This window comes from Oncorhynchus kisutch, linkage group LG29 (assembly GCF_002021735.2).
Source record: "Oncorhynchus kisutch isolate 150728-3 linkage group LG29, Okis_V2, whole genome shotgun sequence".
Classification (NCBI taxonomy): Eukaryota; Metazoa; Chordata; class Actinopteri; order Salmoniformes; family Salmonidae; genus Oncorhynchus; species Oncorhynchus kisutch.
The window spans coordinates 25,888,902-25,907,876 of record NC_034202.2 but is presented as its reverse complement, the minus strand read 5'-3'; the positions used below and the strand labels follow the sequence as shown (position 1 = coordinate 25,907,876).

The following is an 18,975-nucleotide window of genomic DNA, read 5'->3' as shown; positions in this document are numbered from 1 at the left end:
CAACAAACAAAACCTGATGCTGTAGATAAGCCAATAAAATATGACTTGATAACTTGCAGAGAAATTCTGCTGTATACACTTACTAACTTCTGGACCAGGAAGTTGATCTTCTTCCTCTCGACACATGGCATGTTATCAAACAGAGATATCCAGTTCCCGGGGGGGGGCTGGAGATTGAGAGAGGGCTGCTGTGTACTGAGCTAATGTTCACTATGAGAACAATCGCTGCCAGCATGTGGCCAATGCCATCCATCCATCCATCCATCACTTACCTTGTCCTTTCCTCATTTGGGGTAGGAATAATGGGCTGGGTGGCTTGTTTAGAATCACAGCGATCCACCTCGGGCCAAAACAACACTTTTCACCACCCTGGCGCTCCAACTTGGGTGGGGGCAGATAGGGTTTCACTACGTTTCATCACTACCAGAGCCACTCATCACTTCCTATGATATTTTAAAAGGCAATTTCCACAGATGATCAAGGAATTTAGAATTGACATGGTTAGAGTCTTTACATTTATCTTGGAACTTTATGAAAATAAGGATGGAACCTAGAGGCAATAGCAAAATGCAACATTATGAGATATACAACTGCCTAAATTTGAGATTTTCTGGAGGTAACAAGTGAATTTTGGATAGACACAGATGAACTGACTCGAGTTTGCCTCAGTTAATCATGAAAAATTTAACTGCAAATGAATTAAATCTTTATAATACAGCACTAATAAAATAAAACCAGAACTCTGTCAAGAGTAGACTGGGACTGTAAGTATATTCAGTTAAGGCACAAAAACGCTTGTGTAAGCCTACACGACTGTGCATTGTGGGCTAATTTCAGACTCTGATTAAGCCGACTGGATGCAGGAAATTACCTGTGGGTATACATAGGCCTTTGATGTACTAAAACCCTGTTACTGAAATCCAATACCACAAGTAGCTGAAATTATAATGGCTCCAAACTCAGTAAAAAGACAAGTGTAGAAAATTACAATGAAAATCATAAAGAAAAATAATATCCTGCATTTTCAATAATAAAAGGCTTATTCAAGGTGAGGACAAATGCTGAAAAGGGAGTTTGATTCTCTTAACTGTAGGCCTACTACGGTATTAATATATTCTGACTCAAATGATAGCCTGCTTTATGTTACGCCCCAAATAGAGGTATTTTTTGTTTTCCAACTGTAGGGAAACCACTGCTATGCGAGGGATTTCGCATAGCTTTGCAGAGGCTATGCAGCTTCCAAAGTTATTTTAAGCTCCATTATACAGCTCTATCGATCCACAGGGAGCTCATGTACTGTGATTTGTAATGCTATGCTGCCCTCTGGTGGCGAAAGCCACTTATGACACTGATTAAAGATGACTGTATGAGTCATCTTCTTCCCAAATGTCCAACTCACCGTGAGCCACTTGTTTCATAGCCCTGGGTGACTGTAATATTAACTAGCTAATGTCTTTCGTGGCATGGTAGCATGAAACTGATTTGACCGTGGTAGATATTTTAATGTCAAAGCTCTCCAACTCTCTCCCTTCTATATTTCTGGCTGAATCATCACATCACACTCACAGCATGTTTCCCTTCCCTTAATGTTTTTTTTTGCTGCGTCAGGCTGGCTCTGTGCCAGGTCTTTCCCTAAGGTTTGTCAACTTCTGTTTAGTGCATCAAAGGATAAACACCATAGAGAGATTTGCTGAAACATAGCAATGTGTTAATTACCATCAAGGGGCGGTTTCCCAGACACAGATTAAGATAACTCCTGGACTAAAAAGCCCTTTCAAGATTCTCCTTGACCATGCATTTTAATCCAGGACTAGGCTTAATCTCAGTCTGGAAAACCAAACCTTAAGATATTTGACAAACTGATGACAGATTAAATTACAGTTTTACTTACCTATCAGGGTGGGGATCCTGATCTCATAAAATAATATGCATACCTTTTATATAATCTTTAAAACCAAGATATTGTAGGTTTCCACTAACAACCAGGGTTGGAAATGCTGGGGAAAATGGGTTCCCCCTCGGAGATCGTTTTGACATGCAGAAATGTGCATCTTTAAATGTTCCTCTATCATTTTGGCATGAACTCAATTCAAGGATTTTACATTGGAGGGTTCCCCATAGTGATTCTTCTCATTTTTCACCCCTTATAATATGCATATCTTCTTATCATCTTTGAAACCAAGATACTGTATGTTTCCATCAACAACAGTCCTGCATCTACCCTGAGTGCCAGTCTGTTTAATGTGCTATCATGCCAACTCCTTGACACTCATTGTCATGCCAATGACAGCAATGGAGTTGGCAAGAGCTCAAACAGATCTGGGACCAGGCTATCCTGCACCCAGTTCAAGAAGTGGAAATATATTGTGTCTTATTTTCTTCCAATGACATTACACAACTGGTTCCTCTTAACATTCATATGAAAAGGTCTGTTTATTTGACACCTGTAGACTTTGTTTGTTTATATGAAAAGGTGTTACTGATTCACCCGATGCGTTGATATCACATGTATCAAATGGAATCCTTCAAATCAAAAAGTGGGTTAGATAGAGATCAATCCAAATGCACAACCAAACTTCACAACCAAAATAAACTGGAATATGTGACGTTTGTCAGTCCAGCTTACCTTTGCAAGGTCCACTAGTGAGTTTGCTTGGTCATTCAGCTTGCGTTGCTCCATTTTAACACTTCTCAATCTGAACAGAAGACCATTCAGAACCCAATAAATGTATCTATTTGGTAAAGATGGGTTTAACAGATCTGTGCACACAGAAGGCATACACATAGAGAGCACTCACTCCTAGGACATGCACAGGATGTGTGTAGAAAATGCAGGAATTGGTTTAAGACAGTTTGATTGGTTGAGCTGCATGCAAGTGAAGACCAGAGTATAGAAGCTGCCAGAGAGGAGAATGTCTATTACTGCAGTAAATCTTCAGCCCCTGAACTCTACAACAAAGTAACATACAAGGGCTCAACTAGGGAGAGAACATCGCTTGCAATGGGATTTTGCTGAAATATAAGATTAAAGCAGTGTATATAAACTATAATAATAAAAGCTTCATCCAAACACTTGGAGGTTTCTCCATTTTAGTGAATTATTTAATCCCTCAAAAAACTGCAGATTGTTCAAGTGACAGTTTTGATTTTCAAAATAGAAAAACACTATGTCAGAGCAATTCCACCTGAAGTGCCATGATAGCCAATCTCTATATAAAAGGGGATACTAATTCATTTCAATTAAAAGTAGTTGAAAAACAAATACAGCATTGTAAAATATAATGAAATGATCCAAAAAAAACAAGATTATATTACTGAGCTTTATGCAGTATACCAGCGCATATCTTTGGACTGTGAGTGTGTTATTGATAAAAGAGAAAATCCATCTGGTATATTATGTAAAATCACCTTAGTTACTGAGTACTGACAGTGATGTGCTGAATTGTTACATAGTGGGAAACTCATCCAGCTGACATAAAGCTTTTCTGTGTTGGTGACGCAGACAGGTTAAAAAATACCCCTCTTCAAGAGCCAGAGTCAAATTTGTAACTTTCTTTAATCCATACAGCTGTCTTAAATAATTCACATTTCCTGTTTAATTAGGGTACTAAGCAAGTGATTTCCACCCACACTAACTGGCACGTCAGCAAATGTGCAGTACTCAGGACCACACTCGATCTTTCAAGATAACAGGAGAGCTTTTTTTCCCGCAACCACCCGTGCTGCATGTTAAATCAGAATGAGACCAACACACGGGGCGAGCTGGAGGTAGGACTGTAACATAGCCCTTGTGGTCAGCTTTTTCTTTCAGATAAAACCCAATGCTCTCAGACTAGCTGATGAGATAGGCTTTTGAGTTAGCGGGTCTAATTGGACTGTGTGAATTTGATATGTACAGCACAGTAGATCAAGGGGAAGAATATGAAGGGTCTGTAGTGACTGCTAGATTAATCTATTCTCATGCAATGGTGCATCATTGTTAGTCATTCCAGTTCCTGTGTGGAGCTAGATGACAAGTTAGACCAACAGGGGGCACTACAAGTGCCACTGAAGGATCCTACAGGCAAAAGACGATGCCTCAGCAGCTAGTGACAGGGTAGCCGTATGGTCCAGAAGAAGCACATTCTAAAACGAGTAGCCAATGTTATTGCAAAAACAGCACTTTTATTGTTCAAGTAATCTGGCAAATTGAAAATAAAAAATGTACTAAAGTGTGAAAGACATCAGCATTAAAACGTTTGTGCAGCTGAGATGTTAGACTTGTCAGAATTCTCAATTTCACGGTTGGATGACCAAAGGCTGTCAAATGGTGTTGATGAACAAGGCAGGCAGGAAGCTGGGGTCAGAATATAAAAGCATCCTGCCCCCTCATACTCAATATTCTATGTCCTTCTGTGATTCAATGCTCCTGTGCGGTCCTGAATTTTCAATAGTTTCTTATTTGCTTTGCTATTCATCAGGGGGAAAACAGCTATGCTAAGCTTTTCAACACCCCTTTGAATTCTTTAAAGGAAGAATCTGCTGTTCAAACAATAACAAAGTGTGACCCCTCCACTGTTTCAAAAGCTGAGGGATGGGGTTGGAGAAATGTAACCACTCAAATTCATAGACGGTGCTATGGATTCAAGCACTGACCATCCATGATATCAAAATTATAGTTGAGGCTATACAGTGTTGGCTTACAATTATATTGTTTGTAAACAATGTTGGGTCGTTCTACCTCAAAGCACAAGAAAGAGGATTTCCACATCCACCAACTCAGATTGTTCTGAAATAGTTTCTGCAGTTAGTAACATATACGATTAGCATTCCAGAAAGACTGTCTTGTTGAAATATAATTGAATGTCTTAAAAAAGCTCATTGTTTACATCCAAATTGGCCTTTCAATAACTATAGTACCCAACATTAGGACCAAACCTCTTCCTACCAATGAGTAAGACACAAGGAATCCCCCCAAAAATCATGCAAATCCCACACCAACAACCAGTATACAGTATCAGTTCTCTGTTTGACAAGTAGCATGAAGCTGTGGCTTGGAGTATTACTTTTCCATACTATGTAATGTATTCACTGTTTATGTTTTTGTTCCCTTTTCAGAGAAATTACTTATTGAAGTTGCTTGCATTATTTACCATAACGTAATAGGAAAGCACTAGGCTTTGACCACTAGATACCACTGTACCTGTTATACCACCACATATCAATTTTGCTGCTCTTGTGTTTATTAAATAGATTACATTTCCTTTGAAACTTTGGGTGGAAAACCTATATACACTGCTCAAAAAAATAAAGGGAACACAATGTAATTCCAAGTCAATCACACTTCTGCAAAATCAAACTGTCCACTTAGGAAGCAACACTAATTGACAATAAATGTCACATGCTGTTGTGCAAATGGAATAGACAACAGGTGGAAATTATAGGCAATTAGCAAGACACCCCCAATAAAGGAGTGGTTCTGCAGGTGGTGACCACAGACCACTTCTCAGTTCCTATGCTTCCTGGCTGATGTTTTGGTCACTTCTGAATGCTGGCGGTGCTTTCACTCTAGTGGTAGCATGAGACGGAGTCTACAACCCACACAAGTGGCTCAGGTAGTGCAGCTCATCCAGGATGGCACATCAATGCGAGCTGTGGCAAGAAGGTTTGCTGTGTCTGTCAGCGTAGTGTCCAGAGCATGGAGGCGCTACCAGGAGACAGGCCAGTACATCAGGAGACGTAGAGGAGACCGTAGGAGGACAACAACCCAGCAGCAGGACCGCTAACTCCGCGTTTGTGCAAGGAGGAGCACTGCCAGAGCCCTGCAAAATGACCTCCAGCAGGCCACAAATGTGCATGTGTCTGCTCAAACGGTCAGAAACAGACTCCATGAGGGTGGTATGAGGGCCCGACGTCCACAGGTGGGGGTTGTGCTTACACAACGTTTGGCATTTGCCAGAGAACACCAAGATTGGCAAATTCGCCACTGGCGCCCTGTGCTCTTCACAGATGAAAGCAGGTTCACACTGAGCACATGTGACAGACGTGACAGTCTGGAGACGCCGTGGAGAACGTTCTGCTGCCTGCAACATCCTCCAGCGGTTTGGCGGTGGGTCAGTCATGGTGTGGGGTGGCATTTCTTTGGGGGGCCGCACAGCCCTCCATGTGCTCGCCAGAGGTAGCCTGACTGCCATTAGGTACCGAGATGAGATCCTCCGACCCCTTGTGAGACCATATGCTGGTGCGATTGGCCCTGGGTTCCTCCTAATGCAAGACAATGCTAGACCTCGTGTGGCTGGAGTGTGTCAGCAGTTCCTGCAAGAGGAAGGCATTGATGTTATGGACTGGCCTGCCCGTTCCCCAGACCTGAATCCAATTGAGCACATCTGGGACATCATGTCTCGCCACGTTGCACCACAGACTGTCCAGGATTTGGCGGATGCTTTAGTCCAGGTCTGGGATGAGATCCCTCAGGAGACCATCCGCCACTTCATCAGGAGCATTCCCAGGTGTTGTAGGGAGGTCATACAGGCACGTGGAGGCCACACACACTACTGAGCCTCATTTTGACTTGTTTTAAGGACATTACATCAAAGTTGGATCAGCCTGTAGTGTGGTTTTCCACTTTAAGTTTGAGTGTGACTCCAAATCCAGGCCTCCATGGGTTGATCAATTTGATTGATCAATCAATTCCATTGATCATTTTTGTGTGATTTTGTTGTCAGCACATTCAACTATGTAAAGAAAAAAGTATTTAATAAGAATATTTCATTCATTCAGATCTAGGATGTGTTATTTTAGTGTTCCCTTTATTTTTTTGAGCAGTGTATTTGGCTCATTATGAAAATAAATTGTCTGGTCAACCTCACAAGTCCTCTGAAGCAATTCAGTTTGTCTTTCTCTTTGCAACCTAATGCTTCAACCCAACTCTCCTCGAATAGTCCAACAAGTGGCATCTATCTGAGAGGACTATCTGTATGGCGCAATTCTCATATGAAGACTTTTCCAACAAGCCCAGAACCTTGATGGAGAAATGGGCTAGTGACTAAAATGTTGTGACAATCCTAATAAAATAATACATTGCATGGCAGTCTTATGCTTATCAATACAATTATCAGGAAACAGCTCTATATGTATTGGGATTAGTGACATTGCCATTTAACCCAATACCATTACCATTGCAAAACACTATACAGTGTGTGTTTGGGACTGTTACCCGTGAAGACCATTAGAGACCATAACATTGAAGCCATCAGAAATGCTGTAGCCTAATGGTTTGCTTGTTCACAAGGAATGGTCTAACAGTAACGAAGCCAGAATTCTTTCAAAGGGAATAAACCACATACAAAGGGGCCATTTCCTGGACACAGACTAAGCGTAAAAGAAGGATAAACTGCATGGTTTTCATGGAGGACTGGCTTGAATTGTGAATTTATTTTCATCATAAGCCAAATCTATTGGTTTTCTACCCAAAGTTGCAAAGGAAATGTTGTGATATACAGTATTAATAAACACAAGAGACCAGCAAAATGGATAAAAGGGTGTGGCGGGATAGCAGGAACCACAGCATCTCGTGGTCAAATCCCTATACTTTCATACTACTTTATGTGAAATGATGCAAGTGACTTTAATAACTCATTTCTCTGAACAGAGGAGAAAAACATGACCAAATTCACAATGAATAGATTACATAGTATGCAGAAGCAATACTCCATGCTGCAGAGTGATACTACTTGTCAATCATTGAAAACGGATATTGTACACTGTTCATTGGAGTGGGATTGGCATGGGGTGTGGGGGGGTCAATGGGTGGCTTTTGGCATTTTGGGGGGATTCCTCATGCCTTACACATTAGTAGAAGTTAGGTCCACATCGGATGTTGCGTACTATTATTATTCAAAAGTTTATTTTTTATTGAACCTTTATTTAACAAGGCAAGTCAGTTAAGAACAAATTCTTATTTACAATAACGGCCTACTCCGTTAATGCCAAACCTGGAGGATGCTGGGCCAATTGTGCGCCACCCTATGGCACTCCCAATCCCGTCCGGATGTGATACAGCCTGGATTTGATGCAGTGCCTTAGACCGCTTCGCCACTCTGAATCCTATACATTTAAATGGCCAATTTGGGTGCAATCAATTTGCTTAATTGCTCTGCAATGAAATTACATTTCAAAAAGATAGTGTTTCAGGAATGCTAATCTTACCTGTTCCTAACTACAGAAACGATTTCAAGAACAATCTGAGATGGTGAGTATCATGGCTTGCTGAAATGACATGGTGCAAATCTGTAGTAAAACAAGCTTATATTTTGGGTTCTAATGGGGTACAACAGTTAATTTATCAATCCCTCATGGGATTAGTTGATGTTCTTCAAGAATCAATGGGAATATTTAGTTAATTTAAAAGTAAAAAAATGGATGTAGCAATCACAGATGGCCCCTTTAAGGCAATATCAACTGTGCTGCACCATATATTTTTTTGCGGTTGCTATCTTTGTCTTGACCTGTTTACCTCGCTGTAGGAAGACTGATGCTAATTAGTCTTCAGTGTAATGGGCAGGCCGTTCTGCTGCCTGACTCTGCCCTTCCTGTCTTACTACTGGGATTTGTGCTGAGAAGGAGAGAGTCTCACGCTGTGTCAGTTACAGCACAGAGACTCTAAAGCAGGAGGAGTTCTCGGAGGCTTACCCCAACCTTTGCCTCTCAGGTCGTGTCCCTGTTTCACACCCCCACTGAGTCACCAAGCTAATGGACACATGCTGCTTCCTGTCCCGCTTCCTCCTGTACCCATACCTTCCTCCTGTACCCCTACCTTCCTCCCTGCCTCTAAGAGTGCAAGGGTGGTGTCATTATAAAGAGGACGATCTGTGTGCCTGCGAAAAAATCCTCTCATCTTCTCCAACATATTGGAAGACATCTGGTTGTGTACATGCATCATGCTAGTTGTAGGCAAATGCATCACACCACTAAGGGTGTTACGAGCCATTACGCTAGACTAATGAGTGTGGATAGCTCAGTGCAGCTATGCATGTCAAATGCGTCTTCCTAAAATCGGTGAATTCTGCTGGTAGTCATAATGGCCACTGTCTTTATTGCTACCAGTCATCCAAGAGAAAAATGGAGGAAATGCAAATGTTACAGGCGTCACAATGGTTTCACAAGCCGAAAGATGACCCCTAGCCCTGGTTAATGTAGCTAAGGCAGATTGATGGGGGAGTATGCATTAACCTGGACAGATGTGTTCTATTCTGTAGTTATTACAGCAAGCCTCTCCTCTCCTCAAGCACCAGCGGTCATCCTTCGGTTCATGAAAGCACAGATTATTGGAGTTTTAATCAGTGGATTTCTGATTAAAGATCAAATTCTCATCACATTCATGCAACAATGGAAAGAAAAACACCTTCCATCACCGATAATTGAAATTCATCAAGGGAAAGTGACATGGGAACATTAGCAGTGTATGTGTCTTCTCATTAATGAGGTGCAGAGGGAAGGGGTTGGCATTGATGCTTAATTGGCAGATGTGTAATGCTTTGATAGATAAAAAGTAGGGCAGAATTGATCAAGAGGTCTTTGCTTTCTCTAAAGAGACCATGCTGGGTTTCTGTAGGCTAGTGCGTCATATTAACTTATTTTGGCCTTATCATCATGCTGTTCAGCTAATGATCTAAAAGCGAAATTAAAATCTTGACGGTGTTGTAACTGGCTATATAAATTGAAATATAGCGTTACAGACAAATGTACATTATGTGACATCTAATCAGTCATTGCTCGATGGGAAATCAACATGTGTAGCTGTGGTATGAATTTCACTTATCAACTGAGGGAGTGACATTTTTAGTCACATCATTGAGTCAAAAAGACAAGCTCTCATTTGCATGCACACACGATATCTGTAGCTACATGTTAGGCGAAGACTTACTTTCGAGCTCTATTGCATTGTGTCGACACAAATAGGAAAAAAAGGAAACATAAAATAGACAAAATAATTATTACAACATCAGATAAATGTGTCCAGATGGCAGGATCAGTCTCCTGCTCAGGCCTGGGTACTGCAACCCCAATCCCACTGCTGCCATTTTGAATAACAACACATACAAATCACAACACTAACATCAACTTAATACCATCATCACTATCAGCAGCACCTCATAGCTATGCCTCACCTCAGGCCATCACAGATGGAATCATCGGGTTTAAAACTTCAATTGTCCTGTCACATTATTCTGGTCCGGCCCCTGCTAGCCACTCCCTGAGGTCCTGTCCTAATCCTCCCCTCCAGCCGGCCAAGTTTATCAGGCATGCAGTACTGTATGTAAGACCAGCCTCACTGAGAGAACCAATGACCAGACAGGCAGCCGTGGCAGGCTGACAAGTTGTCTAGCTAACATTTACCTAGGTTTTCCCCAGGATCACACCATTGAAAAAGCCTCACTTCAGAAGAACAAAGTTACCTCCTCCTCCCCTCAGATCTGTCCCCTACATTGGTGGAGGATCTTACAGGGTGATTGATCCAGCTCTGGCATAGGAACTATTCATACTTTTCCCACCGCAATTGCCTCAAGACAGGTCACTGACCCCTCTCCAGCCCTCCACTTGAGGGATGAGCATGCTCCCAGGCAGACCCTGTATGTGGCCACTGACTCATCCCAACACACGGTGTGAGTACATCCACCCAGGCAAGCCACACTTGGAGCTGAACCCTGCAGCTGAGGCCACAGGCATCACTTGACTTAGCACACACCAGGAAGTGCTCTCAGAACCACAACTTCTCTGCTAAGACCCACTCCCTCTTCATACGGCTTACTGAGCCTGTACAAAAGGGGAGATGGACATGCCCTTGAACAAAGTGGTGGAAGTGGCGTTTTACAGCTGAATCTGGTCCTGTGGAGATTCTGCCTAAACTCTGAGGGTTTCCTATTATTTGCTCGTCCTAAAGAAGAGGAGGTCGACATGATATGCTGTCATTACCACAAATAGCCCGAGGACATAATAACCCTGCCTGAGCAACTATGACAGAAGCCTATAAAACAGCTGCATTTTGGATGGGGGTTGCAGAAGCCAATACTCCCTTTCAAGAATCAAATATTTTAATGTCGTCATTGTATACGATGCATATAAAAAAATAATCATGAGCAAATTAAAAGCTGCACACAGGAGACCACACAGTTCAGTTAACACAGATAAAACATACAACACAGAAAAGTATATCAAAACAAAGAACAGTTTCACTGTAGCATATGAATATAATCTGACCCTAATCATAATAATAATTTCAACCAAACCTGACCTCAAAAAGAAGAAATATCTCATTGAGTTTCATATGATAGTCAGTCGCTTAGTTAAAAGGTGGGAAATGCAGTGGTAAAAGTAGGCTTAGGTTTATAAAAAAAGAGAACATTAACATCAATAGGGTTTTGGAGATAGAGAGCAGAGACTGCCTCAGAGACTGAGAAGGCAGGTTAGTTTAGGTTGTGGTTCAAATGGTTTAGAGTTGTTTTGAAGATACTGGATTGCACAACCAATAATTAAATGCCGATAAGTTAACTGCAATTGAGAAAGAGCTCCCAGTCCTTTTACATTCTTCTGATCTAATAAGTAAATTGCTTTCAATAAAAAGATTGAATGACTACTTTGCAATTCTTACCACATTTTAGCTAGTAACACCACTATGACACCATTATATTATAATATAGAATTTAACAGTTAGTATCAGAATTCTCTTACTACCAAGTCAACTTTGATGTTAAATAATTGACCTATGAGGGTTGGATTCTAGACATTCTAGTGAATACTAATACAGCTAGCATGACTGCTACTATAATTCATTCCTTCTCAAGAGCTGTTAGGGCACTACTGACATGTTGTGGGACTAAATACTTCCCGACTCCATTCCAACTTATCAATATTACAAAACAATGGAGTGAAATGAGAAACAACAAAAGCAAAAAGGTCAACATTGTAAATACAGATTTGGGCTACAGGTGTCAAACAATTCAGATCTCAGGTTTGTATTATTATCTATGATACTGTATGACAAAGTGTGGGACTGCAGATACCAGTGTGTAATAAGTATTTACCACACTGCCAACAGCGTTTCAGACAGGGTACCTACTGATGAATGGCTTGGAGGAATTTCCTCTGGTGCTTCCTGACTCTGGCATGGTCCATCTTCCTCACCAGTTTGGTGTTCTTGTAGATGAGCCAGGTCTCCCTCAGTACATTTGCAGCTGTGTTTTTCACCTGACACACAAAGAGCACAGTTAGAAACCCTGTCCACGGTAAATAAAATACTCCTACTGTAATGGAAAACATACTGTACTCATTTTCAACCATGCGTGGTCTTCCTGAAATAGAACACAATGGAGAAACGGGGGAGCTGAGATTTATTCTTTCCAATGTTTACACTTAAAACGACATGCAAGTGAAGTATTTCCTTACTCTTTTTGTCAGCTGGGTGTCCATCATAAAATTATGAACATGTTTTTCAGCTTTGGTTAACTCCAGTTTCTTTGCAACCACAGCCACTACCAAGGCTGTGCAGCCGGCTCCCTGGGAGGAACAAACAGACTGTTACACGTTGCCTGTATTTAGTCAGTTACATTTGTTTTGTAACCTTATTGGAATAATAGGGAATTATGCTATAAACAAAAAAATTAATCACAGATTCTGACTTCTAATATCCTCTGAATATGAATGTATCCGCACTGCCACCCCAACAGAGATTTAAAAAATAAATATTGGCAGGTTTTTAAAAAAAGTAATAAGACACATAAGGGCTGGATTTAAAGATATAACCTCATAAGCAGCACTGCAAAAGAGAGGACAGCTGTGGCATGAGAATGTAATATAATTTCTGCAGTAGGGCTCACCATAATACCAGTGAGGAGACAGACTCCTTTTCCACAGTAAGTGTTGGGTACCATATCCCCATATCCAATGGTCAGAAAAGTGATTGATATCAACCACATGGCTCCTAGAAAGTTGCTGGTTATGTCCATGTTGTCATGGTATCTGGAATGGAAGGTTCTAGATAAGTGTCAGACTGGAGTCAGCTTGCCAAATACTTAAACGTCTTATACATTATAGAAACATCTGTGCCTAATTCATGCGCAATATAAATAAGGTGTAAACAGATTCTCATATCTTCTAACAAGACGTAAACTATGGGCCATGATTGTCTATCTCTTGACATTTCCATGCAGAGAATCTGAATTAAATGCAAAATGGTGGTATTGCTGGGAATGTGTGGATGGAGCACTACATCTGGATGGAAGCCTAAAGTATGACGCATAACGAGTTAACGCCTGTTTCCCCAGCAAACCATGAAGCCTTATTTATGGTTCATGCAGTGTTTTGTGCAGCATAGCGTGACTGTGATAGGGCAGCAGGTCCAGACCTCTCACAGGCCCTCACGGTCCACGCAGCGATGATCCACAACGAGATGGTAAAGACCAGCAACACGGTGCCAGGGCAGATGGTCATCAGGGTCTTCATGACGAAGCGTGTGTTGAAGTTGATCTTGTTAAGCGCCCCGATGCTGCGGGACGAGGCGTCTGTGAAGAGCTTGCTGTGGAGCAGCATGACGCGGGCGATGAGATACAGCCGTAAGAACATGGGGATGGACAGGATGATGTCCACGTCTGCGTCCGTCTTGGACGGGGTGTAGGAGAAGGCCAGGCGTGCTGTCCAGGTGAAGGTGTAGTTCCCTGGGATGGGGTGGATGGCGCACACCAGGATCTCCAGGCAGATGAAGAAGATGCGCTCGTAGGTCATGGCTATCCTCCAGTCATCTGCTGCATTGTCCACCATGAATAACTGAATAACAACATGGATGGAGGGGGAGAGGGAAACCGACAGAGGTTACTGAACAAGCTCTGGTTAGATGCAGCCTTGCATTTTAATCATGGTGGCATCAGACTAAATTGATCAAAACTTTAAACTTTACTACCACACTCAGTCAATGGAAATTCAGTTTCTGTCATGGCTGATTGGCATTCAGTGATTCCAATTATTAACTGTCAGCGTTCGCTACACTCTTCACAACATCTGTCACAGAAGTTTATGGGACCTCCTGCATGTGGCTATCATTTCCTATTCCAACGCATTAGACTGATGAGAACATCTGCCACTTCCCACATTAGTATAGGTCTCGTATTGCCTGGCCACAGAGCAGAAGATAGGCCACTCTACTGGGAGCTTCGATGTGGACGGATTTCAACACCTTTAATGATTTTCCTCTATCCCAACTCGTACACACTCACTCATGCATGCTGTACCCCCTCTCCATCTCATCCTTTCCCACTTGTCTCCTCTTACACACCCTTCATCTCTCTCACTCCAATCTAAAGCTCTCCACCATGCTAGATTACGGAGATGTAATTTATAGATCGCAGGTTAGAGGTTCTTTACCATTCGGTCATCCGATTTGCCACCAATGCTCCTTATAGGACACATCACTGCACTCTATACTCCTCTGTAAACTGGTCATTTCTGTGTACCCGTCACAAGACCCACTAGTTGATGCTTATTTATAAAACCCTCTTAGGCCTCACTCCCCCTATCTGAGATATCTACTGCAGCCCTCATCCCCCACATACAACACCCGTTCTGCCAGTCACATTCTGTTAAAGGTCCCCAAAGCACACACATCCCTGGGTCGCTCCTCTTTTCAGTTCGCTGCAGCTAGCGACTGGAATGAGCTGCAAAAATACTTAAACTGGACAGTTTTATCTCCATCTCTTCATTCAAAGACTCAATCATGGACACTCTTACTGACAGTTGTGGCTGCTTCGTGTGATGTATTGTTGTCTCTACCTTCTTGCCTTTGTGCTGTTGTCTGTGCCCAATAATGTTTGTAGCATGTTGTGCTGCTGCCATGTTGTGTTGCAACCATGTTGTTGTCATGTGGTGTTGCTACCATGCTGTGTTGTCATGTTTTGCTGCCATGCTATGTTGTTGTGTTAGGTCTCTCTTTATGTAGTGTTGTGTTGTCTCTCTTGCAGTGAAGTTTGTTTTGTCCTATATTTTTAATCCCAGCACCCATCCCGCATGGCTTTTGGTAGGCCGACATTGTAAATAAGAATTTGTTCTTAACTGATGTGCCTAGTTAAATAAATAAAAACAGTCTCACAATTCAATGTTTCGATCTACCCTGAACTAATGACCTTATTGCCCCATACCAACAGATCCACCTACCCCTCGGTGTCATTCAGTGAGAGTGATCTCTGACTGTGATCTAGATTATCTAGGTATGGCGTTTCCTTCTGCCCCTCATCCTTTTAAATACTTCTCTGCAGATGGAATAAATGCAATCGAACCTCTCTAATGTTCCTCTCTACAGTTGTCAAATTATTCCCCTCTCTGACACGCAATGCCGATAGTCCAAAATATGCACTCAGCCGCTCCTTCCCTGCACTCAAATCACCTCGATCTTTGGGTTGTGTATGGGGCTGTCACAACTGGCGGGAGATATTTCACAAAACGTTGCCGTCAGCAAATTTCAGAGAGCTTTCTTTCACTAGGGTATATCCATCGTGACTATATGCCATTCAATATAAAGGAAAATACAACAAATGACAAACCACATTTTAACTGAAGCCATCATATGATGCTTTGTGATTAAATGAATGGTGCTGCGTCTAGAGACATCTGGCCCTCCGGTGTGTGGGGGAAAAAGATTATGCAAATATGTTTTTGATCTTTCTTCTGACTTTTCAAACAGCGTTTTCTTCCTGCTTCTGTTTGAGTATCTGTAATTGGTCCTGTAAAGTATGTGTTTCCCATGGCTCCTCTCTGTGCAACACAGTGATCTGAACCACGAAATAAGAATGAAAGAACATTTTAAATTCAGGATGAATTCATATCAAACAAAAAAAAACAGAAGTCTGAAATCCATCACATATCAGCCAAAATGTGTTAGCAGATCAGTCAAAAACATCAGAATGTTTAATAATTCAGATTTCCTGATGAACACAAAACCTTGGGAGATAAGTGAAGTCGCACATGATGACTTGACATCCTGCCAATCAACCCCCATTTAGTACAACTCCAGGATCCTTGATGGTGGAAAAAAGTGCTGTCCCATTCCTGGATGCGTAAATGGGATCAATGAGATGTATTTAGAGATAATAATACATGACAAAATGTTGAATCTTGAATCATTCAACTATATATATATATATATATTTCTCCCACTGCCAAAGAAAGCTTTTATTCCACATCTTTAGCTCAAGGACACCCTGACAATAACAAATGTACACCTCCAGGATTTTTGCGCTATAGTGCCACCCACACCAGACACACACACACACGCACGTGCACTGCACATACTACAGCCCTCCAATCCCACAGGCACACTGACACTACAGCCACCTACACCACATTGCCACACAAAGAACATTCCACTTGAACATCCGGGCAAATTTCACACTCTCATTAAAGCTAACCTGCAGGCCAAACGCTTCCCACAGACAGCTGCAGGAAATTCCAAGCAGTTACGTGTACAAAACACTCCCACGCAACAGCTCTACCAAATTCATTAATCAAAGCAACATTTAAAAGGTTCCCCCACAAAGATCATTTTAAAGCACACAACTAAAGAGGCTTTTGCCCATACGTAACAACATCTAGCTCATTGAGAGCACTGACATCTGTCAGACTCTGAGGCTGAGAGATGCTGTAACACTAACCAGGCTCTCTGTTGGTATAGCCCTGCTTGTTAAGCCGTTCCAAGGGAGTGTAACTTAGACATGGAAACGCAAGCTGTTACTCCACTGTGTTGTTACAGACGCTTTCTTACTCCCAGACCTAAGCCATCAAAACGGCTCAAACACAATATCGTCTTTCTTACTCCCAGACCTAAGCCATCAAAACGGCTCAAACACAATATCGTCTTTCTTACTCCCAGACCTAAGCCATCAAAACAGCTCAAACACAATATCGTCTTTCTTACTCCCAGACCTAAGCCATCAAAACGGCTCAAACACAATATCGTCTTTCTTACTCCCAGACCTAAGCCATCAAAACGGCTCAAACACAATATCGTCTTTCTTACTCCCAGACCCAAGCCATAAAAACGGCTCAGACACAATATCATCTTTCTTACTCCCAGACCTAAGCCATCAAAGCGGCTCAAACACAATATCGTCTTTCTTACTCCCAGACCTAAGCCATCAAAACGTCTCAAACACAATATCGTCTTTCTTACTCCCAGACCTAAGCCATAAAAACGGCTCAAACACAATATCGTCTTTTACTCCCAGACCTAAGCCATCAAAACGGCTCAGACACAATATCATCTGCACACAGCACAAAAAGCTCTCATTTTAATAAATAATAATGGCAACAACTTCATGTGACAAAAGTGTTTTGAAAGTTTGTTGCTTTAAAACAATGTAATGAAACATTTAAAACTCGGTTACGTAAGGAAAGCCTACTTGGTTGGTAAAAGCAATTATGGTAATGGAGGACCTGAAATACAATACTGGAGCTCTTTACCTCTCAGCATTAAATATTCCATGCCAGTAGCAGAAGCACTAGTTATGAGAGGGAGGGGGGGGGGGGGGGTGTATGACTTACATCTGCAGCTGATAACCTGGAATTATGTATGTGGCATAAGGGACAGCAGTCATGTCTCTTTCTACAGTATATCATATGCACATAATTGATAACTTATCTAGGTTATATCCTGCTAGAATAAACTAGATTGAAGGGGTTTATGGCTTATGAAAGTTTAAAAGACCGTCCATGCTACAACAATAGTCCGTCCTATGATCCATGGCCTAATAAAGAGCATACCAGAGAAGGGACAGAGGAATAGAAAAGCCCTGTTGATGAGCCAAACAAACTCTCAGGTCACTCAGCTCAAATCCTGCAGGGCTAAGAGCCATTTCACCCACATGGACCAGTGGACCACACACACAAAAGCACATTTGAAAAGTATATTTATAGGAGAGGGCAACAAAGCACACATGCACGTGCACAGACACACACAGATTGTCAGGTAGACATACTGTATACAGTATATAACTCACACACTTTGTTTGTATTGCATATTTGAAATATTTACCTGAGTACCTTACCACCCCACTAAATGTAATAGTAAAAGGATGCAATAAAGGGATAAACAGATTCATTACAGATTCATTTTAGACATTTTATTTTGGATACCAAATTAACAAAATAGTAAAAACATGCTTTTTAACCAGATTTTCAAAACCTTTAAATTGGAATTTAGAGAAATCTAATCTCTATTGTTCTCTGTAAAATGTTGATTGTATGAATCTGAAACTTGTTGAGTTATTGAATAACTTATGCAACTAATTCATTATGTTGTTAGATGTTTAAATAAACACTTTACCTATCTTTATTTGGGCAAAATAACAGGCGTTTCAGTATCGTGTCAATCTTTGAGATAAATAGGGGTATCTAGATGGAAATCATTTGTTTTGTATTAGTCATTGCCATTGAGGGCTTCCACCATTTAAAAGTAGTCAACTGGGTGGGGATTCCTATGGGTTGGAAATTATCAGCCAATGATCAGAGAGCATTATCTTCTACAAAGTGGGTTGCCTGTGGTCAGAGAGGAAGAGGCAAAGTGAGAGGTTTTACTCCTCCCATAATCCCATAATTTTGTATGGAGGTCAATGAGGGTCAAATTTGGTTAACAAAAAATAGAATTGCTTATTTGCTATGTGATGCTTATCTGATTGAATATAAGTTTCAAAATGGTAAGGTTGTTACGAATGCAATGATATAAGTGGATGCGTGTGACATTTCGGCAATTTACGCAAAAATTACTTTATTTCAGACTTGTGCCTGTTGTCAGAGTCCGAGAGATAGGTTGAGGACTCATCATGGATATACATCAAGTTTTAGCATAGACATTGCCATTGAGAGCTTCCACCATTTTAAAGTAGTCAAGTCGGTGGGGATTCCTATGAGTTGGGAGAAATCAGCCAATGAAGAATAAGAAAATGGAATACTTTAAAA

General features: G+C 41.5%; 1 protein-coding gene across 2 annotated transcripts in view; it reads right to left on the bottom strand.

The window, feature by feature from the left end:
* The window catches only part of LOC109873802 (small conductance calcium-activated potassium channel protein 2-like), a 35,735-nt gene that overhangs the window by 2,753 nt on the left and 14,007 nt on the right, over positions 1 to 18,975 (bottom strand). Inside the window, exons 3-8 of one of the 2 annotated variants that reach the window (XM_020465520.2) lie at positions 13,382 to 13,800; positions 12,855 to 12,996; positions 12,424 to 12,534; positions 12,098 to 12,225; positions 9,905 to 9,913; positions 2,627 to 2,696 (exon numbers count right to left, since the gene is read on the bottom strand). In XM_020465520.2, coding sequence (XP_020321109.1) covers positions 2,627 to 2,696; positions 9,905 to 9,913; positions 12,098 to 12,225; positions 12,424 to 12,534; positions 12,855 to 12,996; positions 13,382 to 13,800 — 879 coding nt within the window. The remainder of the gene's footprint in view (positions 1 to 2,626; positions 2,697 to 9,904; positions 9,914 to 12,097; positions 12,226 to 12,423; positions 12,535 to 12,854; positions 12,997 to 13,381; positions 13,801 to 18,975) is intronic. The other variant, XM_031808973.1, reaches the window with a different exon arrangement.